The sequence below is a fragment of the Myripristis murdjan genome, chromosome 17 (genome assembly GCF_902150065.1).
Source record: "Myripristis murdjan chromosome 17, fMyrMur1.1, whole genome shotgun sequence".
Lineage (NCBI taxonomy): Eukaryota > Metazoa > Chordata > Actinopteri > Holocentriformes > Holocentridae > Myripristis > Myripristis murdjan.
In genome coordinates, this window is record NC_043996.1 from 9,362,441 (window position 1) to 9,388,083 (window position 25,643).

Here is a 25,643-nt window from a genome sequence, read left to right on the forward strand (position 1 = left end):
GATGCCTTTTGACAATCTCGCTGCACACCTTGTTACTTAAAAATGCTTGTCCAGTTATCAGTAAGAAAAAGGAAAATTCACCATGCACACAAACAATAATGAAACCATCAATGCAAATATGTTGCCTGGTGCTGTTGGTGTTTTAGCATGGACATGTGCTTTACCTTGTCAAAACTGAATTTTAAGATGTAGTTTTTTCAAGGAGCCACAAAATTGCAAAGATTTGCTCTATTTAGTGTAGTTTTAAAAGTGGTTTTATTCTTGATATTAGGTGTTGGTGTTGAAGAGCCACTTGTCCAGACAGTTCCAGCTGGATGTGTCGGCTGGAGCGCTGAGCGGCGGCTCCGCAGCACCGAGGTCAGCCAAACACAGCGGCAGGGTCAAGGTAAAATCTCAGAGACGTGAACGGTGACTTTAAGCAAATGTGCAACAAACAGAGCAGAGCTGGCAGGCTTACCACGTCTTTTTCTCCCGTTTTGTCTGCAGCCTCCGCAGCATCCCCGTTACAGACCTTGCAAAGAAAAGACTGACACATTCATTTGTCTGGGAGAAAAGTTTTATCCTTTTCATAGTGAACATTGATCAGTCCAGGGCTGTTGTAGTGAGCACAGCTGAAAAAAATGGCTGTTACATAAGACCAACATCAGAAATCACAGACATGTCTGGGTGATGTATTGTACATACAAGGCTATTCAAAGTTGCTTATACTGGCTACTGACTGAAGGCTAACTGAGTTCTGCTGATCACAATCACAATGCATCATTATCATTTTACATGTTAAAGGGAAATGCCACTCAATTGAAAGTAGAATACTGTTGCTGTGGCCAGTGCAGTCAATATTTAACATTTCATAATATCATGGTGATGATTTCTCTTATGGACTGCAGATTATTTTAACAAATACTCTAACAAACAGACTGCCCTAGACCATAGCAACTACATGTATTGAGTCTTAATTTGAGTGGCATTCCCCTTTATTTCTGTGGCAGTGAAAAATGGCAACATGTTCTTGGGGGGAGTTTTTTAAGAGGAAGGCAGACACAGTCGGCCACTTTAACATAAAAAGTTTTGTCCAGAACGGGTGAGGCAATTTTCTGTTTATCCGTTATGAAAAGCCATACCCAAGAAACAATATGCAACATCAGTTCCCTAGTGTCAAAATATTACAGATTTGCAAGAAATGGCAAAATAATCTGTGATGCTGACATGAGCGCTTTTGCATGCATGACTGCCAGACATCCAAAAGCGAAAAAAAAAACAAAAAAAAAAAAAACATTCAGTTAAATAAATTATCAACATCAAGATTTGCATAACTCTTCAAGCGGGCTAACAGTGTGACCCTGCGACTTGAAACCCCCCTTTGAGATTCTCCTGGGCACTGAACTGAAAACAACAATATCTGATAGTTGGCATAATAGCTTAACATCAACACCAATATTCATGTCGGGACGTGCTCACTGACGAAAATGTCAATATAATGCATAATAACACATCAGCCTGGTGTTGTTTTCTTGCTGCTTGCCGTAACAAGGCATTTGTTCCAAACTGAATCTGTTATCGAATTAAAGTGCACAACTGTCTGATAAACGGGCAGATTTGTGTGTCATACAAAGTAAAGTTCAAAACGTAGTAACAAGTGTTGCTTTCCACTCCTGCACGGCATGGAGCCGATATCGTTCTCCAGTGCACGTCGTGGAAACCTTTCTTGTCATTGTATCTGCACTGTGTAAACACCCTTATTCCAAACTCCCAAGGTGACTGATGATGACTTGAAAACAGATTTTCCTTACGTTTGGAGAGTTGAACACCCAGATAAAAAAAAAAAAAGAATAATAATAATAATAAAAAAGATAAAACCTACAATACAATACCAATCACAGTGCAATAAATTCTGTGGAGATTCATCCAAACCACTGACTCAACCTGTGTCTGTCCTCTTTCTCTGCTCGCTGTGAAGCTGGGAGACCGCAACTCGGCAATAAGTAACCCATCTGTGGGCTGCTGAGAGAACTGCAGATAGGAAAAGCTGACTTTATCGGTGCTGTATGCTTTACAACAGTCCTCCGGCACGCGCTGCATTAATACAACAGTAGGCGATGCAGGATTGGCGTGCAAAAATGTGAAATACTGTGCTGAAGGCAAAACAAATTAGGTGTGTGAACAAAAAAATGTGTACATAAAAAATGGGGAGTACGGCAGAAACAGTTACTACTCTGTGGTTATCAGAGAGGGCAAGCTAGGAGAGGGCAGCATCAGCCAGACAGCCACCGTTATGAATAAAATGCAGCATGGCAGTAAGATTTTACTGTTTATCTGTCCTTGCAAAAGCAAATTGGGTAAAACATGCCACAGAGCATTTGAAATACCCCCCAGTTCACAGGCCCCTGTCATAAAAATGTCCTCTCCTGCTTCAAGTCTGCTGTAAGACAGGAGCCAGGCGCTTGTTGAGAACGCAGCGAGCGAGACCGTCTGTTCACTGCACGGCACGCAAATGTACAAATTACACAAACTGGGCTCAATTCTTTCAATTCAACCAGGAACCAAATCTCCTCCAAATGCCAGCACCAGGAATGAATAGAAATTAAAGGGATGATTCATCCATTTTGGAAAAATGTGATGCTATTTCACTTCCCCTTTGCTTTTATGTAGGAAAGCAGTGGCGCTATCTTGCTCTCATTGTTACTGAGTGCTGGATACTGGCTGGATGCTCCAATGTAAACTGTTAGAATAACTGCTTTAATCCACTCAAACTGTTCAAACATTTTATGACGTGTAGCAGAATTTTTACAGCATAAATGGCAAAAAAAAAAAATGTGGACGTTTAAATAAATAATTAAATAGCAACGTCTAGCTGTTTTGATGTGTGGACTAAGCTCACAGTGGCTGGCAGCTGCTGAAAGTTTTTGTCCTCCAACATGTGTACATGTCCTCAATGTATAACACTACAATCCACTTCTATTTCTGTGAGGAGGATAACAGTTAGCATTTGAAGCCTCAAGCAAGTATCCAGCACTCAGTAAATGTGAGAAGACAGCATTAATACTACTACATAACAGCCAGTGGGGAAAGTGAAATAATATCAAATTGTGATGGGTGAGCTATCCCTTTAACAGGTTTAGTATGTTCCAAAAATATTACATCTTGAAAAAATTTTGGATCAGAGAGTGGTGTCAAATACAACATTAAGAAACGCTGACAGGTGAATGACAGTGTCTGTTACCATTTTTGAACTGAACATGAATGCAACCCAGCCCCGTCGGTGTGTTTACCGCGGGAACAACCACCTCGAGGTGGCAGGTGGCAGAGGACATCACTTAAATTCTGTCATGAAACATCTCGGTGCTTACAGAACTTTAACATGCAAAACTGAACTTAGTTTTTCTGCATCATCCTGAACATGAGCCGGTTCGACCTTTAACACGACCTGGTATTTCTCACCGGGTCACATAACTGTAACAGTTGCATGAAAAAAAGAAAAAAAGAAGACAGAAAGCTTCATTTTCCTAAAAGAATACACCAAGTTTTTGTGAGAATGGTCTGCTGGTCAAGTTACTAGGGACAAGAACACTGAGATCAAAACCCTCTATGTGTCTCTAGTAGATCACTGGCTCCTGATCTCCATACTGACACTTTAGGGTACACAATGCTGAGTGTTGCAGAGATTTCCATTGAGCTTGGAACGAGGGTAAATCCGACTTCTTGCATGGAAAAGTCGGAAACTCCTGGTCAGAATTATGGAGATGATCTGAAAGCTCAAAGTTTGCCAAATTACCCATATATACTACAGAACAGCATGTCAAGTAAGACTGTCAAGAACAAACTTTTTTTTTTTTTTTTTGGACAACAGGTTCAACTTAAGTCTAGCTTCCTCTGTAGCCTGTATTTTACAATGGTATAGATTTATAACAGTGTATTATTTTAAACTGAGGAACGGACCTAGCACTAGAGGTGAAGATGACCTGCATGTTAACAATCATCGACTCAAATTAGTGATTCATTTACTGTTGTGGACAAATCAATCTTTTTTTCTATGTTGAAGCGGGAAGCTCCAACTTCAAAGTCATCCCAACAGCCGACACTCTATGGAAAGCTCCAGAAGAATGCTGCGTGCAGACTCAGGCATTTTAATAGCCTTAACTCAAAGTGTGTGAGACAGCCAGGATTATTTTTAAGGTAACAACCACATATCCCTGCAAGGTGCAGTAATTTGTAGCTGTACGCAGATTTTATGAGCTCAACACTTTCACTTCTTTTATAACCAGAGAAGGCAGCCTCTGGTAGTTCAAAACAGTAACTTCATCATTTGTAAATTTCATCAAACTTGTACACAAAGTTGCCAAACTTTCTGAGCTAATGCTAATGCCCTACTATCACTCTTGATAAGGTGTTGTTAGATGTTAGCATGGACATGACTGTCACTCAATATAATGTATACTGAGGTGTCAGCATGAAGCATCAAGGCCAATAACCTATCACACACGGACTGTCTTAATATCAGCGTTCTTGCCACCTGAAGTGAAAACTGACCAAGGGGCTGATCTCCCAAAATCTTGATGCATTTTTTTAACCTCATTTCCATCACCTCAATAAAAAAAATTAAGCCCATGGTTAGTGTGATAAAACAGCTACACCAGTCCCGTTCTCCTAAAGTGCAGCAGCAGAGTCCCGTTCAATGTAACTTGGAGGGGCTGAGGGTCTCAAAATGCCGATTTCCTTCAAAAGAGCAGAGCTCGACAGCTTTCCTACTGTTTAATGCTACACATGTGGCCTACAGAGTGAATGGCCACAGATGAGGATGTACATGTCGAGCACTGAAGTCATCGGTAATTCATTAACAGTAGAGCGAGAATGAGAGAGCGGCATCGACCTCTGACAGTCATTATGCAATGTTGTGTCTCCAGGAAATTAATCCAAAAGATGCGGTCTTGATCTTTTATTATGAACAAAAAGTTTTCTGGTCCACTGGCTGTCGGAGCATTTTTTTCCATCTGGGCAGTCCTCACTAGCCAGAATTTTGGGGCAGGTGTCATAAGACAAGGGAGAGTGAAGGAGGCTATCACAGTTGGAAAGGCTAAAAAGCCCTCTTCCGGTGACCTCATCACACTTTTTGAACTTATCAGCTCCTCCAATCAAATCGCCTCAAAACAATGATACAGGATAATCTCCAAGGCCCAATCCCGATCAAACTGATTTTCACTTGTGTGACGTGCAAGCCACACAATGTGTAAACGCCTTGTTCAAACATCCTATTTCGACCAGTAGACCTGCAAGGAGCTTGGAGGATGTGCTTGGGAACTTTTGGTGAGGTCACGGCAGAAGGACTTTAAACTGCCTCCAAACCGGAAGCTGTAACTATAGTTGACGGCCTCCTGCTGCCAGTTCATTTCAGTTGGGTGTCGGTAGTCACTGAAGGCGTTTTTCAAGTTGCCGGCTTGGGGGAGTGGGTGGAGATGAGCCATAGAGTTAGTGTCTTTCTCCTCTTTCCATCCTCCCTCCTCCCACTTTTAATCCTCTCATCCTTGCATGATAAAACGGCATCTTTTTGGAGGCACGAGAGTCGGTGAAAAGAGGCATTCGTTACGGCATGGAGTGGAGAGGTGGTGGAGGGAGGGGGGATGTTACCATATGTGCGATTCACAGTGAGTCATTTTGATGACACCAACCCCTCCTCCTAGCCGGCGGTAGTTCATTCCTCCATACAACCTGTAAAAAGGAGATGTAGTCAGAGGGTGGCGATAAAATGGCTCAATTGCTTTCTCATGTTGAAACTGGACTGAATTAAACTACCCAAGGGATGCAAGGTAGGCAACACAAAAGAAGCAGACAAGAACGGGTGAGGTTACCTCAAATGCAATTATGAAAGAAAAAAATGCAATCAGAAAACTCAATTCCAAAAAAGAACTTTAAGACCAAAAAAACAAGCATTATTTGTGATAAACTGTGACCACACTGGTAAAGGTTACCTGTAGGTCAAGTGCCAGTCTGAAGGTCTATACATGCGTAGATGTTCATGCACAGATTAATCAATTATCTGTTATTTAGACATATTCCTAACTATGTCAAATTTTATCAAACTAAAAAAAAAATTGGGTGAAGGGCCTGGCTTACATAGTCCTAAACAGGAGCTATGAAATTTATTTTACTTGGATAGACTAATAGACGTCAATACTTCAGGAACTGGTACCAAACTAGGCACTTCAGAAAAATGGAGCTTGTGTCGATCATATGCACAGGGATGCACTATCAATTCATAGTCAGACTTAGCAGATTGTGGATTGGACTGCTCCAAGTGAAGGTGTCTGATACTATCACCTGCTAACATCTTGTTAATCTATAAATGTGTATGATGAGTAACTCATTATTGTGCTACTAGTGGTTTTGGATAGTTTGGTTCTTCACTGCATGGTGCCCCACACAGCCCCTTTGGATAGTGCCAGTTACCTCCATGTGTTGGCATCAGGGTCGTATACTTCTATGGTTTTGAGATACGTCGTCCCGTCAAAGCCGCCCACTGCCATTAGCTGACCATTGACCACAGCCAGACCCACCTACACAGATAGAGGTGAAAAGACCACAGGGCATCATTACACTGTAGCCATGTACACAGACACACTTTCACATATTTTGGAGAATTGTTTTGTTAACTTAAAAAAAAAAAAAAAAACAAGTAAAAACAAGTCTACATTTACTGGAGTTATGACAATTATTTAAATGACAATACCAGTAATTTATCTACAAAATTACATACTTTTTCTACACTTTCTGCTAATCTGTTCCCAAAGCAGTTGTGTTTTAGTATCTAGCTATTAGTTTCCATTCATCCCCGACGATATGAAAATTAACTTTCGGAGACTTCAAACTTATTCCAGCACCGTAATAAAGTTGTCCACATTAGCAGTAGCACTGCTGTGATTTGATGACTTGAGATTGGGCAGAGTGAACCGGTTCCTCCGGTTCCTCCGTCAGTGAAAACGTTTGCTTTACAAACTTATCAATTGTGTGGTTTATGAAGGGTGATGACTTTATTAGCCACAGAAACAGAACATTATGAGGTGGGGGCTTAAACCAAAAATTCAAGTTTCACAGGTTGTAGTGGCCTGGTAACGTGGTTAACAGGCCACATATTGAAAATCACAATCAAATTACTGGTATAGTTTAAGGTAAACTTATATTTCTGTGTTAAAATACTGCTGTAGCCAAATCAGTGGCTTCTGTGGCTCCTGCGTAGCCTGTAGTTTGCTGGCATAGCTTACATGCACTTCTTCAGGGCGAAGAGGTGTGTAGGGTGACAAAAGGCCTCAAGATTTGTCAAACTAGAACCCCTGTACTTCTTCCATGTTTTTGGGGGGTTGAGAGTGAAGATAACAAGATGCCGGCTGCCATCTCTCTTCAACTGACTAGAACTGAGGAGGTACTGAAAACAGATTTTCAATCTGCTCTGGTGCTGCCAACTCATTCCCCAATTATTCAGACTGCAAGATGTCACTGAATTCATGGCGAGAGATGTCTCAAAACATCACTTTGGACAATGCCAGTGTGTCCAAGAGTGAACTACAGAGAGTGTGAACAATATTGCCTCCATTTTCCGTTTTCATCTGTGCTTCGTTAGTGTGGAATTAATAAAATCTTGACACTGCTGTCAAGTAATTCAGCGATCGGCTCAGTGTGGCTCAGACTCTCCAGTGCAGAGCTATAAATACACCCGCGTAGGTTATTAAAGCATAGCTATGGCAACAGTTCAACTTCAAGAATAATTTGACCTATACTTTCACCCACCCAGGACTTGGCTTTGAAAATATTTTCAAAACTTGTCAAGTGAACAGTTGTTGCTGTTATCCTCTTCTGTCAATGAGTGCAAATAACACAAATCCAATCTTGTCTCAGAAATTAATTTAATCTGAGGAGCTTGTTTCATTTATTAGGCGATCAAAGCACTCTGACACATTCCAAAAAAATGTATGTTGAGCTTTCAACCTTGCGCGCAGAACACAAATCCACAGATGGCAACTCTGAGTTTATGTTGCTTTACATAAATATACGTGCAGTGACTGAATGAATACACTGGGGACTGACAACAGAAAGAATTCCCTTGCTGATTTTTTTCCCCAATTTAAATTACCTTGATATTTGGTCATTTAAAAATGTAGCCTAGTGCAAAACACATGGGGATACTCACAAAGGGGATAACAAATATGTTCAAGTTGATTTAAAACACATTTAGAGTCTGAACACAGTCAAGATTTCCCCACAGATTTCCTGAGGGTGTGCTGCTTTTGTCCCATTTGATTGCCCTGTGCTTCTGCTTCCAATTGAGAATGCACCTCAACTTCAGTTTTGCCCCCCATTTGACTGCAAGGACTTACTATACTATAATCAGAGATATAAAAATGTCCTTGACCTGTGCAATTCAAAGCGTTTCAATTCATGTCAATATGCCTACACTAGTCACAAAATCTGCATGCATGTCTGGTTCTGTTAATGTCTCCTCTCAACCAAGCAAAATGGGAAACAATGTTGCAGTAATGAAAGGGTCAAGTTCAGTGGTGTTTAAACATATTCTCACCCCACTCCGTCTGGACGTCATGGCTACAACAGGAGACCACTGGTTGGTCCTGGGGTTGTATCTCTCGGCGCTGCTCAGCTCTGTGGTGTCGTCTCTTCCTCCGACGGAGTAGATCATGTCTTGGTAGACGGCACAGCCAAGGTGCTTCCTCCTGGTGCCCATGGGAGAAACGGTGTGCCAGCGGTTCTCCTGAGGGTTGTAGCGTTCCACTGTGGAGGAAGAAAAAAGAAAATCACGAATGAAAACGAACAACTGGTTAGAAAAATACACTGCAGTGTGCGCAGTGTGATAATGTTTCTTTGCGAGTTTAAGGCTCAGCGGGAGCTACAGAGGAATCAAAACAGAGAGAGGAAATAAATGAATTATTTACTTTTTTAATTAGCCGAACAATCAAGCAGGGAAAAAATAAACAAACAATTATTTGAATAGTTATTCACAGGGAAAGACACTGACTTTTGGCTTTTAAAAATGTTTATCCAATAATAAAATATTTGAAGAGAGCTTTAACTATATAGGCCTCACAGCTGAACAAGAGCCATGGTGTAGACCAACCACTTGAGTGCTTCTGGTAACTACATCATTCTAAAAGCTAAACAAAAAACCTACTTGCTCAAACTTCAAGACAGTTATATGAAATACCTGTCTATACAACAGAGTACCATGTCTCCACAGATGAAATATCAAAACCTTCCCACAATTCAACAGTTGTGAGCTTTCTACTTTTGAGTGTATTTTACCCTTGGTATATAATAAACCTCTATTTGGTTGCCATGTCCCTACCGCGTGATTCCAGGCCTCAGCAATTCACAAGACACAGTTGACATTGTGTTATTGATTTTAACTCATTTTGTCTCCTTCATTCTGTCTAATTCTGCCGCTGTTCAAACAGTGGCATAACTTCCAAATGGATTGTCAGATTTCCACCAAATTTCGTGGGAAGGTCTAACTTTCTCACACCTTGGTCCAAAGTGGTGTAGCATGGTTACTGTAGCTCTGTGTCCACTAGATTTGTACCGTATCTACTAGATTTGTACCATACCAGTATTTAAAGGCGACGTCCCATCAGACCCCCCGACGGCGTACAGAAATCCCCCCAGAACAGCCACAGCCACCCCGAGTCTCCTGGTGCTCATGGAGGCCACGCGGGTCCACTTGTTCTCCTTGGGGTCGTACCTGAAACACGACATGGTTGGTGTCCTTTTAGATAAACACACAAAGACAAGATGTGTGACAACAATATGTGAAAAACTGTTTGGATGATCTTGTGGCTGAAAGCTGCAACATGCAACTACTTTCATGTTAAATAGGATATATTATGCATTCTCACTCTGTGTTTATCTGTGACTGTGACTATCCATTTATCTGGAATTGGCTTTTCAATGATACTAAGGGTGTATAGCATTTGCTGTGGGTGTGGCCAGTGGTGAATTGACTATTATATAACCAGAAGCAACATAGCAGCATGGAAGCAACACTGATGATGGCAAACAGTAAGAAATGAAGAAAAAAATTATTTAAAAAAAAAAAATAATAACAAAAACAACAACAGTGAAGCTAAATGACATCAGACTGCAACACTGCATTTCTAACACTGGCAAAATATGTTAAGCGATTCAGGTGAAGGTGGCTTTTATGCTGTCAGACAGCTAGGATGCTAGCCAGTGCGTAACAAGCTAGCTGTGCCACATTATCGCAGCTCATCAACATGAGTGACAGGCGCTGCAGTGTGCACTGGTTCAGCTGAGGGGGAGGAGGGCTGGAGCTGCAAAACAATTCACTGCCTCCAGGCAAACAGCTCAATGTTCTGTTGTTCAATGTGTTTGAATTAGTAGCGTCAAGAAAACATTTACAAAACAGTGTGTATGCAAGTGTGGCCCACACAGGCAGGACTGATGTTGTGTAACAGTCAGCATGAGTAATATTTCTAGTTTCTTGTTGTGGAGTGACCGCAACAAGTTTTTATTTTCACTGAGACGAGAGTCATCTTTGCCTAAATAAACAGTTCTAAAGATGCATCTGTTGTTAAGCGCGACGATAATGCACTAGTGAGGACTGATGATTTAATGTTTATTTTCATTCTAAAGGCACTGAATATTTGAAAAGCTCATCAGAGAAGACAATCAACTCTCTGAGATCCTGATGTGACTAAACATGACCACAAACATTTACAGCACTTCAGCTGCAGCTGTTACGACTGCAGCTACAAATACTCTGCTCTTAAGCTGTTTCTAGAGCACAAGACACACCGCCCTGTTTTACTAAATTTACAATATCAAATCCGTATTTCATACATGTGTTCCGTACATTAAATCACTACTAAGCAGCCAGTAGCACTGTGCAAAAGACACAGCTGAGTATTGCAACATTACTTTTCACAATACTGTACTGATTCTCCAGCCCCTTGTATGAATATGTATCTTTATGCACTTCGTTTTCATATGATGGTAAGACATCTATATTTCAGTGTCCAAACTCTATTTGAATAAACTAGAATGGGGATTTGAACTGCAGCTTATTTTGTATTGTGTTTTTAATGTAAAGTGCTCCTGAGTATTTTGACAAGCACTATACAAATAAAATGTGTTGTCATCATTATTATCATTATTGTTGTATCTTTATTATACCTATGTGTTATGGGGTAGGTTGTGTTTTTAGCTGTATACAGTTTCAGTCAATAGACATTTTTCAAAACAGCGATTTTGACAAGAAATAGTGGGTAAACACAGGTGTTAGCAATAATATTAGTTAGGGTCACATTCCATAGCCCTGACTGGAGCCTAACCTTAATTAATGTGATTAGTAAAACCTATGTTTACTCTGCTACTTCATGTCAAAATGGCTGCTGTGAAAAGGTGGATTCTGTGGCATACTGCATGATACCAAGCCTACAGCTAGTAAGGAAACAGAAATGTGGGGTGACGCTCATGCTAGAGAAAGAAGCCCTAATGAAGGCACTTTTTAATAACAAGATGCACCTCGTGGTAAATAGGTAGGTCCCTGAGACAGACACATAAACACACACACACACACTCTGCTGGCAGTCACCTTTCCACAATGTTGAGACAGGAGACTCCGTCCTGTCCCCCTACAGCATACAAATAACCGCCAAGGACGGCCACACCCACACTTGTACGACAAGTGCTGGTGGGGGCCACGTCACTGCTCCACTGGTTGGTCTTGGGGTCATATCTGGACAGGAGAGAGAGTACAGAGTCGACTTTGTTTGAAAACTACTTTTACAAATTAGTGAAGGGCTCAATAAACCTAGCAACGTGCATGACAACAGAAAAAGGAAGAAATGAAACAGAAAACCAAACATGATGATATGGAGGCAGGACGGTGAAATGGAATGGAAGAAAATCAGACCTCTCCACAGAGTTGAGGTAGGACGAGCCGTCGTGCCCTCCCACCGCGTAGAGCAGGTCGTCCAGGACACTGACGCCAACTCCACATCGCCGCTTGCTCATAGATGCCACCATCCGCCATTCGTTGGTCTGGGGGTCGTAACGCTCCACACTGGAAATGGCATCGCCGCTGCACCAGCCACCGACTGCCACAGAGGGAAATGCAGTAGAAAAGAATGAGAAAGAGCTATACCGCATCAAAACATTACCACAAAAAGACATTACATTACACATCACAGCAAGATGCATTTTTTATAGTGCAACACAGTGTAAGTAGCATCCCTGCAGCAGCTACCATATGGAGGAGTGACACGGGACAGGACACGGAAAACATGGGAAAGGAATGGGAAGCTAAAATATATAATTGTCATTAAAAAGATTTTTATTGTCATCACTGGGTGCAAAAAAATTCTGTGTACAACAACCAGTGCATACACAATTTCACCGGCTGTCTTAACTCCCACCCACAACCAAAACCTCCCATCACTGGACGTGCACAACTGTGACACATTTTCACTGAAGTGTCCAAAGATACTGACCTGCAAAAAGTACTTCTCCACAGCGGATGGGTTTTCTAGGCCGGGTCCGGGGGCCCTGCATCAAGGGCCTCTCCTGTGGCAGCAGCAGGTAGTTCTTAGCTTCATCAACCAGGTCTCTGAACCAATACAGAAAGATTTTTTCATTAAGTAGTCAGAAATCAGGCTCATCTACTGTTGCTATGTGCATTAGCCTCCTTATCCACATGGATATTTGAAGCAGTCAAATTTTTCATTTAACTGGCTAACTGAGAGCAATCATGAAATAGCTTCTCATGCTTTGCCAAGACAGACGACTGAATAATTTGCAGCTACGATAAACTAACAGAACCTTTAATACCCATTACCTAGAATATAATCCCCGGAAAGCACCTTGAGCTTGCTAAGAATATTAATTAAACTCTTCCACTTTCTGAAAGTAGGCTGTTCTTTTTCTTCACAGGGTTGATGACAAGAGTGAAAAAAAGATTTTTGTTTGTTTTGAGGGCAAATTCCTCATAGGCATGATCTTCCTTTTGGCCCGTGTCCTCCTCATTATGGTACACTCCATAACACCTCAAGTTTTCACTTCATGGATACTAGATTGAATTTGAGTGTTTCCAATGAGGAGTTCAAATGCACAATATACAAATGACTTTATATATTGAACAGGTCAATTTTACAAAGGAAAAACATCAATAATAGTAACAATAGTGATGCTCTTTCTTACCTCTGTTTACTGTATTAAGAATACTATCAGTGCTGTTCTCAATAATGAATTAATCATTAAACAACACACACAATTTTGTGTCCATTGTTTTGACCACCAAGGAGAGATGTTTTTCTGTTGGTTGTATATGTGAATTCACAAGTCAGACGTCAAACAAGCGATCACATGGGTTTTTTGTTTTCATTTTTTTTAGTCACAATACATTGCAATATAGAATTGACTGTACAGAGCTTAAAATAGAGCATATTGCATAACATGTGGGCAGACTCATAAAATAGACCACACATTATATTAACTCAAGTGGCAAACTGATGCAAAACAAAATTCTAATTTCCCATTCCAACAGTCCCTTTTCACAGCAGCCCTTCTGACATGAAATAGCCGGTAAACACAAGTGTTACTGATGACAGTAATTAAGGCTCAGTTTCACTTGGTTCTGCTATTGTTCATGCTCACTCACTGGAGAGGCTCTGATACACTTAAAGGAGGTTTTAACCCTCAGAGCTTTGAAGGCTTAGGTAGATGTAACCATATATACTGATAATAATTAACATCCACTGAAGGAAAAAATGCACCATCAATCAATTTAATGAGAGGATGGTGAAGAAACACAATTTTATTATTAGAAACCATAAAACACGATTTCTCAAGATCCTCCACCACACCGGTGGCTAGCAAGGCATGTAATTGTGCTATAAAAATGGTCTATTAGGTGTGATTTTGACTGCCCTTCAAGTTTGATGTACGCCTGCAGCATTACCAAATGAAAGCTTAGACAAAAATTTACTAAAGCAACTGACCATGTTACAGTTTGAGCTTACTGTTTACGAATTATTTACTAACAGACACTTTTCAGAGCATCCGTTTTGACACGAAATAGGTAAACACAGGTGTTACAAAACATGCCCTAACGACATTAATGAAGGGTCTGTTCCATTTAGGTCTGACAGAGCCAGGGTCGTGGTGTCGTTCATGTTGGCTCTGCCGCACTGAATGGAACCATGATTCATTTCATAAATAACACCTGTGTTTACCCTGCCTTTTCATGTCATCATAGTGCCAGGAAACAGCCTGTAGCAGGAGATAATGAGAGGTATTTAATGGCAAAAAAAAAAGAGACACACATACACACAGCACCCACCTGCACTCTTCATCACTCTTGATGAGAGGGTCAGAACCCACGGTGCCCACCAGGAACTTGGGACTGAGAAGTGGCAGGCGGACATGCTGCAGAACCTACAGTACACATTAAATCCGGGTCATTTCTAATGTGTTTTGTGTCATAGCAGACAGATGGAAGCACTGCTGAAAGTTCAGGTTCAAATCATATTGACAATAACAGCAGCAGGTTGTGGTAGAGTGTTTTTTTTTTGGCATCAAACCTGTGGTAGCTGAGGTCTGCGTTCTTGGATGCTGTATTTAACCCAGGCCATCACTGCGTTGAAAACTTGCTCCTCGCTGCGCACATTGAGCTCATCACTGGAGATGATGTCAATCAACTGGTTGGCCGGCAACAACATAAATTCCTCACTTTCCATCACCTGCCAGACAACAAAGCGACAGTCAGTCAGTCAGTTGCTCTGCCAGAAAGAGAGCAAGTGTGTGTGAGGGGTTAGTGCCAGAATTACTCAGCGTAACACCAAACCAATCTGTGTTTGCCTCTTTTTAAGCACCATGCTGTTGCTTAAGGTGAATCATCATGACACACTTCATTCCTCTATGTGTGGGCCATCAAACTTCATAACTGACGACAGCACTTTAAAATAATTTTACAAAACATCCTCCTTAAGCCCTTAAACTCTTGTTTCCCCTTAAACTGCTTCATTTATTCCATACTGAAGAACAATGTCGCATACATATCCTGTATATGCTGGCTGGAGAGTTTCATTGAAGCTACATCACAGTTATATTGATTAAAATATTCAAACCTAAGATGTCATTGTTTCACGGCTGCAGCATCACATCAAACAGAAAATATCTAGATGTCACATGCATCATATTACAGCCATTTTCCTGTATTCAGCAGCACATATTTGGGATCTTTGGAAACCTTGAGATCTCCACTAGAATTCCAAGGCCCCATGCTGTTGACTTTCCCAGGGTTTTATTTTAACTGTTGATATCCCTAGCAAGATGTATTTGTGGTTTTGGGTACCTGTGGTCCACTAAATATAGTTTCACAGCTCCTCTCTCTTGCTTTTCTCCCGGAGCTCTGGCAGCACGGTTCGTTTAGCCTATCAGAAGAGAGAATCAGTTCCTCTCCACTGATTGGCTGACTGTCTTCTGAGTGACATATGGTCGGGCCAATCACAGGCAAGCAACTGAAACCTATGCTGCTCAACAGTGCTCACTGGTAAACGGGAATTCTCATCTCATCATCTTATAAGACTGTGCAATGAAACATGAGTTTCCTTGCATTTATCACAGGTTTAATGCATGGGACAGTATTTATGTGGCCCAGAGACCTTCCCTATCACGCAAAAACAACGAAAATTGCATTTTTCATGCCATGGGGCCTGAAAAATGCAATTAATTAATTGCAGAACAACAACTCCATGAATGGGACCTTTAGATTGGAGGCGGTTAATATGGCTGCCTATACATGATCAGCAGTAAAACAGCCCTGCGCTGGCTGCGCCATTATTCTCCTATGGAGAGAGCAGGGTCGCCTAACCCTGTGGCAGCGCTACCTTGGGCGCTGCATACAGCTTCGATTTTCCACTTTGCGCTGCACTCTAAATTCAATATATTTCAAATCTGACAACACTTGCCGGTGACCTTTCGAATCATGTCCAATCAGGTTCAAGATAACAACAGCCAAAACTGAATCTCCTGTCTTATGAGTTTAAGAGGTATCACAACCTCGGGCGAAAAAAGCACTGCATGTCGACCGCAGTCAGACAGTGGAACCAGGTTTATTTTCCTATATTTATAACAGCGAAGGTACCCAGCAGTCGGTGCTGACTCTGTGCTCAGAACACTCATCATGTGTAAGTACCTTTAGGGAAGTACATATTGAATTATTAATTACTGTGAATCCTAACGTTTTAACCGTACATTTCCACACAATACCCACAAACCCATTCAACTGTTCATGTAGAAGATTACATCATCACCACAAATACTTAATGGGACCGGAAAGGACAAAATCCATACTCATTCAATATCTGTTGGTGATTAATGAAGAAAATATCAGACAGAAATTCTCTCTCTCTCTCTCTCTCTCTCTCTCTCTCTCTCTCTCTCTCTCTCTCTCTCTCTCTCTCTCTCTCTCTCTCTCTCTCTCTCTCTCTCTCTCTCTCTCTCTCTCTCTCTCTCTCTCTCTCTCTCTCTCTCTCTCTCTCTCTCTCTCTCTCTCTCTCTCTCAACGTCATCAACTCCTCACTTAGTTTTTCGGACCACCAGAATCAAAGTCTCTGGGTGAACCTCAAAAGTGTTGGTCGAGGCTTCTGGGGATCTTGGAAGGTACAATAATTGAGACACTGGAACTTATCTACCCAAATTAAAATCAGGTGTTGGCAGGGCCAATGCTGGGAAATCTTCTTCATCCCCAGGAAGTGACAAATCAAGACTTAAGAATGAAATGCCAAAGTTTCTCCCAAACAGCAGTGAGTTTGCACTAAACCCAGAGAAAGCTGGATGATCAACAATGGCTGAATCATCAGCGGAAAGATTTCTTCCTCTCCACCTCCATCAGCCACTACAAGTAAGACCCTAACTTATAAAGAGAGACGGGACCATAATTCATTGAGTCGCATTTGGGCCCAAATTAACGCCAATTGTGGAAAAAAATCTGGTGGTAGACTTAAATATTGCCCAGTGCGCGCTTGGAACATTAACGGTATGACATACTGTCCCATCCTACTTTATACATCACTTGTGGGTAATGAAATGCTTGAGAACATTCAGGCATTAATTATCCACTGCCAAAGAGTACATGCACTATACATCTGCTTTAAATGCGAGGTGTGACAGATTCCTCCATTCCTCTGATGCTGACAGAGGAATGCCAATCTTGTGAGAAGCTGTATTGTCAAACAGAGAATCAGACAGACATATGTGCTTGTTGTCATGTGCATACATCCAAAAGCTTGTGAAAAACTGAATGTAAACAGTGTTGCAGAATGAAAAAAAACAACAAAAAAACAAGTGAGACACGAAACTAGGAGCATGTGACATGATTTTGTGGTGAATATGTGACGTTGTGCACAGGCACACACACTCACACACCCAGTTCCAGACGCTTGTATAAGCAACAGTGATGTAATTACAACATCACAAGACAGCTGATGGAGGGAAAAGGGGAAAATCAAGAAAGGACAGGATAAAGTTCCCGCTGACAGCGCGTGATGTACCAGACTTAGAACAGCCACATTTATTCTGAAACACTTTATCTTTTTATGGTAAAGCTGCAGACTTGTCACTCTGAGAGTAAAAACCTTCATTACAATTAACAATTTGACATATTAGACTTATTTTACAGTAATATTTGAAATGACAGTCACTCTGCTGTATTTTATCACTTTAAAATGGCACGTTGAGAGCATCTGTGATTTGACACACATCATTCATTTTCATTTCTGGTTGAACCAAAATACTGGGGATGGGACATGATACAGAGAGGGATCATTCAAACATGGCCAACAATGAGGAGAGAGAGACACACCAAGGCTGTAAAATGTACAACTGAAAAATTTGTCCTTGTTGTACACCTTACTAGACTGATTATACATAAACATACACATTCCAGTGACGTTCTATCACAGCTAAAATATTTATTGTTCAGTGAGACGTCTAACCCTACAGGGTTGGCCGCTTGACAAGCCTAACTGGGGAAACAGAAACTCCTTTGGGTGCAGGGCGTCCTGTCTCACTGACATTTGGTGTGCATGGTTACATTGCAATATATAGCACAGATGGAGGGAAAAAAGACAACAACTCAATATCACCCGGTGAAAAGTCCCATCAAGCACTGATACAGCCATCACTGGTGCACCATGACATCATACATCTGCAAAGTCTGAGTGCATAGCCTCTTGTCTTACCTCCTGGAAATTGTGCTGGGTGAACTTGTCAGCAATCCGCAGCAGCTCTCGGCAGGAGTGTGTGTCTGCGAAGGCCCTGATGCCGAGGCAGTTGGAGGGATCGAGCTGCCTCTTTAGGAACTCACAGCAGGCCTCCTGGATCTCTGCCAGCTGGAGGAGGCAGGCAGCAGGGAGCAGTGTCTGCACATTCCCCTCCTCTACTGTCACCTAGCGACACAACATCAGAGGCTTTTCTGATTGCATTTTTAATGAAAGCCAAAGTGGGCTGAGCAACACAAATTTTTCAAGCATACTGGTGTGGTATACCACACTGGCATGCACGTTTACAAAACAGAAGATAATCTGAATGAAACACAAAACTGTGCTGGGTGTCTTCAGTTGCCATCAATTTAAATGTGTAAGTCAGTATAACTTTTTATTGCCACTTAGAATCAAACGAGACCAACTTTGTGACTGAAATAGATGTAAACAATGTAAAGAAAAAAATTAAAGGTTGAAACAACTCTGCTTATCTCTCACTGGAAAAAAACATGAAAGCAAAGCATATCCCATTCTTCCAAAAAGATGTTAATTATTTACGCATAATACTATATTTCAAGCTAAGGCTGTGACCATTAAAGGTGGATGCAGCAATTCTGGAGAAAGAATGTTGATATTTGGAATCAAGAATCAGATTTACCGTCCCTCTCGCTCACACTGCCTCCTTTCCACAAATGTTATCGATCCAAAATTAACAAAAATGGTTGGATGAACTGGCACTAATTGTTCAGACTTAGATGCAAGTAAAAAGTTGAATCTGTAACCCAAGGACCTTGGCTCATAAAAATAGTCAGCTGTATGTGTTGCTCCCTCCAAACTATGAAGTGGTAGTTTTGAGAACCATAAAAAGCCCTGGAAAGTTGGAGCTGTGACCGCTGTTACCTGTGAGGTGTAGGCAAAGTCGATGAGCAGCTCCATGGCTCGTTCGTCTATGTCACGGATAACAACCTCAGTCTGCCTGCTCTCTGCCAGCTCTCCGGTAAACATCGCCCTGAAACAGGGAAGCAGACAAACTCCCTTTTGGTTCCTGTTCACAATGGGAAAACTGCTGCATTTGTTACACTGCACTTTGTGTAAATTAATTGGCCAGTGATTAATTTCCATGCACTATCATTTAGGATGGGAAAGATTTACAATGGTAAACATTCAACTTTATTGGTCCCCTAAGAGGAATTAGTTCTTCATTCTGACAACAGAATGGATTAACCCAGGTTCAGAATAGAAAGTACAGACTATGGGGAAAAGTCACTGATAAGACTTAATGGAAACTGGAATTACTAGCTGTTGGACTGGACTGACACTCAAGTGAGCTTCAAACCTAATTTTGAGCGTGTCAATGTGTGCGGAAAGCCTGATAGCAGCCTGTGCCCGAGAGGGACTGAATAACCCAGAAGTCAGTCAGAAGTCCCAAAAGAAAGCAGGCTTTTCCCTCAAGTTACTGTTCTACTTAAGCTTTACACAATCAACACCGCAGTCCATTAATTAGTGAGAAACTGCATCCTTTTCTTTTTTTTTTGTTACATTTCTGCACCATTGCACTTCACTTACTACTAGTCTGTTCTTCCCATACAAGAAATAACAAACCAATAACATCGACATACATTATATCCTAAAGCATACTAAAGCATGCTTAAACTTAAAATTGTGGCTACATCAGCTACACTGAGAAAATGATGACACTTTTGATAATACACTTTAAAATGTATTAATTTACAGGCAAATTACAACAATAAAAAATCCTTTTTTATTACTAAAAGGTAAATATTCTCATGTTGATGCTAGTTATACACATTTTCCAAAAACAGCTCATTCTAAAGGGCTAGCCCAGAGCAGAATAAATTATCTGCCGGGCGCAAAGGGATGATTTTGGCAATTAACAGACAAATTGCCCGGTGGGCCAAATCTAAAAAAACTCCTCCTTTAACATGTTGTCTGAATGCACCAGTTGTGTCTTTGTACCTGAAGTAGGGGCTGCAGGCAGACAGGATGACACGGTGGGCATAGATCTTTTTGGCACCCACCACTAGCACCACGTCACAGAGCTCTCGGTGTTTTCTCAACAGGTTGATCACCTCTAGGGTCTGCCGTGGGTGTTTGTCCGAGACGTAGGGCATGCGTGCGGGCTGGGGGACCCCTTCTGGGAGTTTGTTGGGGTCCCCCAGGGTGCATCGGCTGGTGATGTCCATTCCAGTGGCGTCTTGGCGTGCGCTGGTGGCCCTTCAAGTGAACCAGGGACTCATTAATTGGGGAAATGCATCGTTGACATCACTCACTTTCAACTCACATCACTCGTTAGAGATATTACAGTAGATGGCAACCTATGTCAAAGCTACCAGGTATATCTGCAGGCATCAGAATAAAATTTAATACATTTTAAGACCTTTTAAGGGTACATTTTTACAAGACTGATTTTTTGATACATCATCTTGCACTTATTCAGACAGCAGGTAAGCACAGAGGTAAGTACTATATCCTTTAAAGAGATGAGTTTAAGGTAGCAGTATGATTGACTATTAACTAGACGATTCAAACTTTCTCCCTTAGGTTAGACTGTAACAGTGAGGAATTGAATCAATTCACTTAAGTAAAATTGTATATTTGTGCATACTGGGGCCTAAACAGTCTTGGAGCTACATAAATTGGTTTGACTGGAAAACTGAGACTCTTGTCGATTCAATGAGCCCAATTCCATTCATATCTGATGATGTCAGCCCCCATAGAAGCCATTTCAATGTAGTGACACCGTTTTTGAAACTTGACATCACTTTATAAAATTACCTATTGTGATAATCACAGCTTTGTGAAATTTCAAATCCACAAACTACAGGATAACTCAAAAAACAAAAAAACGCAAAAACTGTAATACCATACAACAATAATTGCAATACTTAAGAATCTGAATATATATCAAATCGGCACCCAAGAATCTTGATAGTGTCGAATCAGGAGACAAGCATATCGACCCAGCCCTATTAGATAGCAAGCTGTTCCCAGAACTCAGGAAGGCTACGTACAAGAACTTTCCTGGACTTCTCAAAGTGAGGTAGGTTAATATACAACACGCATTTCCTAAAGATGTGAGGAAAGCAAGAATATATAAAAGGCAGTATTAGGTTTAACAGTATGTTTAATTCTGCAACAGTTTTTGTAACAATTTGTAATAATCTTAGGTTATGTATATTTAAGAACATCAGAAATGTTGACTGATGCAGAGGAGCTTGATTAATGTTGATAAAACAAATTAAAAGACGGATATAAAAAATTTCTTTGGAAATTAAGACCTCATATGTTGAAATTTAAAACCAATGACTTTTAAGGTCTCATGTGGTTGATTAAGACATTTAAAAACCTTTTAAGCATCTGCAGACAAGTCAGTGAAAATGTATACACAACCATAACCAGCCAAACAACAGATTTATTCACTGAGCTATATTTGACTCAATATTAAAATGTTAAAATTCATTAGTGCGGAAAATGCCATCAAAACATTGTTTTTTATATGTCTGCTTCTACATATGAAAGTCAAATGTATCTATACAGATACATGCAACGGCCGTTCCTCAACACACCCATCTAACCCATGGCCTCAGTGGTTTCTGTGACTGTGCCGGATATAGCCTTGGTCAGGTCACTGGCCACCAGATAGCCAGTGTAACCTTATCTACACTGGTTGGTCCATTCACAGGGCACTGGAGTAATTTTGGGTCTGGAACTCGGGTTCATTTCAGATCCTATTCCCAGTACCAGCCAAAAAAATCCCTCCAAAAATCCCTTTTATTCAAATACATCTTGCACAGCATATGGACTAATCATGCACAGCTAGCCTTCTGTTTGTTTTGTTTCAGAAAATAAAGCCAGGATTTTCATTGTGTCTGCACATTTATCTTGCAGTGGGAGCTCACCAGCCTGCTGCTGAATAAATGTAGACGAAACTGCCTTAAAAACACATGTCCAAGGGGATTATGTATGCCTAAAGGTTCATTTATAGGAAAATGGAAAGGGTTCTAAAACATAGGCCACTTGCCACTGTTGCCATGACAGGCCACAGTTTGGGTTTCACAGTGAAAATAAATGTCTTATCTTTCATTTCAGTCTTTGAAAGGAAAGTTTTGGAACTCCTGCTTGACAACACCCAACCAACCAATTCTCTGTCAGGGCAGTGACAGAGGTTACACTTGACCATGGGCTTCATGCATTAAGCTTAACATCACCGTTGATTAATTTCTATGTTTAAACCCATGCTAAACTTGCTTATGGTGCAAATAACTAAAATAAAATAAAATAAAATAAAACTAAACCAAAAAAGGCAAACAGGGTAGGGTCAACTCCAAGCCAAAATGGTAATGGGGGCTTCAGGGCACAGGTTTGGACTTTGGGAAAACTTAATAAGGCACCAGTGCCTGCCTTTCAGAAAGGCTTGGCACTAGTGTTAAAATAAAGAAGGTGGGTGTTTGAAACAAGATGCATAAATGTGACTCATTCCAAAGCTTTATACAAAAAAAAACAAAAAAAACAATGGTGGTTTCACAATATCATTGAGGACTGGACCACATTAGTAAAAGTATAATAAGCAGGAACACATTCAGCCACATAGACGAGTATGTCCTTGAGCCTTTGAATCAACTGACCAAATATTTTTCTTTGTAGGGTGACTCTCTCAGAGCCCTACCGTCAGTAGGTGTGAATTATGTCATGCCTGATCACCAGACAAGCACGCTTAGTTCAAGAATAAGGACAATGAGGCGAACCTCCACTTTGTGTAACAGGAATCAGCATGGAGAGGTTTCCTCTCTTAAGACATAAAGCATTTACCCTCAATACCCTAACTGGGTTCTGGTAAATCTGTCAACAGACATCAGAATTTCTGGCAGACACAAAGTAGTTCATGCATGAAGGACCACGGCTGACACTCAAAAAAAAAAAAAAAAAAAAATGTTTACTGGCAAAGAAGCCATTTAGTAATCTTGTCAGATTTTGATGGTTGGCTTGAGACAAAGATAAGGGTTAGGGATAACATTTTTTTCTGCACTGACAGGTGGTGAAAGATATAGGGCAATTGAGCATTAATTCAGCAGAATAAGAAAGTTAATTTATGCTTGTAGAGGTGCTTCATTCTCAGTGCACCTGTTTTTCCAAGTACATGGTCAGCCACACATTTTGACCACTGACTCCAGGACCTTGGCATCAGCAGCAGTGACTTGCAAGATTCTCAGTCTTTACCCTTTTCTACCAGGGATACCGTTTCTTACGGTCAACTGGAAAATCCACTTCTGTGTCCCAGATGAGCTTTCAGAGAGAAACCTAATCTGTTGCAGGTTGCAGATAAATACTAAGTGCTAAATAAAGAGATATTAATCTGAGCTGAGGTGTAAGTTTGAAAAGTGAAAATGTCTTGCCAACACAAAAAGACTGTAATTTAATCTGCTGCATCACAAGCCTGCCATTCCCAAGCAAACATTCTCTATGCTTGCAAAGTTAAACTCAAATTTTGGCTTTAAAAATAAACAAACAAATACAGCATTTATTGAAGTCTAGAGACTGTGGCCAATTCTAAGATCATAAATGAATTCTTTCACACTCTTGTGTCACACTCACCTGCGCATTGGCTTTGCATCCATGCACTGAAGAACGAGATTTGGTCCCACACAAGATGTTAGCCTTCAGACAGCAAAACAAGGTGGTTAGTTCAGTCAATCAGTCAGTCAAACTGTCATTCTAACCCTCCTGTTACCTTCACGTTACTGACAAATCACAATAACAACTAACAATTTACATTTTTCTACCTCTAGAAAATGACAATAATAAAAAAAATGCTGCCCAAGCTCATGTGTCAGGTACTTTATGTTTCCTGTTCACTGCTAAAATAGCATTTAAAATAAAACATAGGCTAACACACAAAAACATACACACACACATCAAAGTTCTTGTGGGAAACATGTTTTCTAGTAACAGACTGGTGTAAGTTCTATGAAAGCTGTTTTTTGTCTGTTTGTTTGTTTGTTTTTGGTAAAAGAAAATGATTTTTGCTCATACCTACACTTGACTTGATACCACTACATGACTGCTCATTACCTCAGTTTACCTCAGTAACAACTCATCCACCTAACATTAGTTCCAGTTTTAAACTAACGCCCTGACAAAGACTATTAAAGAGCATTTCAGAGTTTAAAATGCACTGGTTTGCAGGTTTAGCGTGTTAAACTTGTCGCAGGTTAGGGTTAATTACTGGACAACAGGGAGGCGGAGGGAGGACTGGCTCGCTAACTAAGCTAAGCAGCGACACTCAAAATGCTGACGACTACGACAAATCTAACTTTTTATATCACAATAAACAGCCCAAACTTATATCTACAGCTTCGCTACCCGTGAGTCCTTCACTGCCACGGTCTAAGTCCCCGCATGACTTACAGATAAGACAGGCTAGCTCGATATATGTTGCACTAGGCTAGCACACAAGAGTTAGCAAGATTTTCAGTCGATAGACGGGTCCCGGCCGGACGCACCAGCTAGTCACCATGAACCGCAGTTTGCTCATACTACGGCTTGGACTTGGGCTTCCTCAAGGTTTTACCACCGGACCGTGCCACAAACCCATTAATTTGAAGGTGTGTGTGCGCTCCCAGGTCGTGTTTTATTCGCGTTGAACGTCAAAAGCACCGAACCGGATGATTTCCTGAACAGATCTGACAACGTCGGGCTGGTGTTGTGATTGGGAAATCCACGGTGCGGACGAGGTGCCGGTCAGCGCTCAGGAGCAATTTGAACAGAAACAGCCGAACAGCAGCAAAAACACATCCAGAGGGTAAAAAACACAGAAGCTGTATGTCCGACCTGCCCAGATCAGTGTAGTGTTAGTCCGTGTGGCCGCAAACAGAGATAATGCCACAGCATCAAGTGATAAACCCAGACCCTTCGCAAAAACTCACGAGCTCAACCTCCGCCAACATTAGCAAGTATCTAACAAAGCCGAGCTTGCATTTAATAACTATCACTGTATGCTTAAGGTGGAATTTACCTTATATTTCCATGCCAGCGTTCGACAGGACTCGCCCAGGTTAATGTTTACAATCTAATTCCGCTGGTTACAACGCTGCTATGCCTGTTCCTCCTCGTCGATGTGCGCCTGCGTGAAGCCGAAAGCGACCAAACTGCCACTTCCGCCCTTTTCCGTTCCCTTTCTTCTTCACGTGGCTATTTTCGACAGATTGTTGTACCTGCGCGGGACGTTTTGCTGCCCTCTGTCGTTCAGGCATAGAGTTTTCATGGAGTGTTAAAAAAAAAAAAAAAAAAAAAAAAAACTGCTGGATACCACAGGATCAGGCCTTCCACATATGGATTTAAGATGAT

At 41.2% G+C, this 25,643-nt stretch overlaps 1 protein-coding gene across 1 annotated transcript; it reads right to left on the reverse strand.

Annotated features, from left to right (window-relative positions):
- Nucleotides 1-538: 538 nt before the first annotated feature.
- On the reverse strand, nt 539-25,437 carry klhl20 (kelch-like family member 20). The gene is made up of 14 exons (XM_030074450.1): nt 25,312-25,437; nt 23,892-23,954; nt 20,256-20,513; nt 19,179-19,287; nt 18,258-18,464; nt 14,595-14,753; nt 14,354-14,448; nt 12,507-12,622; nt 11,930-12,113; nt 11,609-11,752; nt 9,603-9,736; nt 8,564-8,772; nt 6,442-6,548; nt 539-5,703 (listed from the first exon to the last, which is right to left on the reverse strand). Exons 2-14 carry the CDS (start codon nt 23,912-23,914, stop codon nt 5,619-5,621), a joined length of 1,830 nt encoding a protein of 609 aa, XP_029930310.1. The 5' UTR covers nt 23,915-23,954; nt 25,312-25,437; the 3' UTR covers nt 539-5,618.
- Nucleotides 25,438-25,643: the final 206 nt, after the last annotated feature.

Excerpts from the sequence above, each read along its gene's own strand:
- klhl20 (XM_030074450.1), bottom strand. The coding sequence starts at position 23,914 with ATGGATGCAAAGCCAATGCGCAG. Across the intron at positions 18,465-19,178 it reads ACTTTGCCTACACCTCACAG|GTGACAGTAGAGGAGGGGAA; the intron begins GTAACAGCGGTC and ends TTGTGTCGCTAG. Across the intron at positions 12,114-12,506 it reads TGGAGAAGTACTTTTTGCAG|TCGGTGGCTGGTGCAGCGGC; the intron begins GTCAGTATCTTT and ends CCTCTGTGGCAG.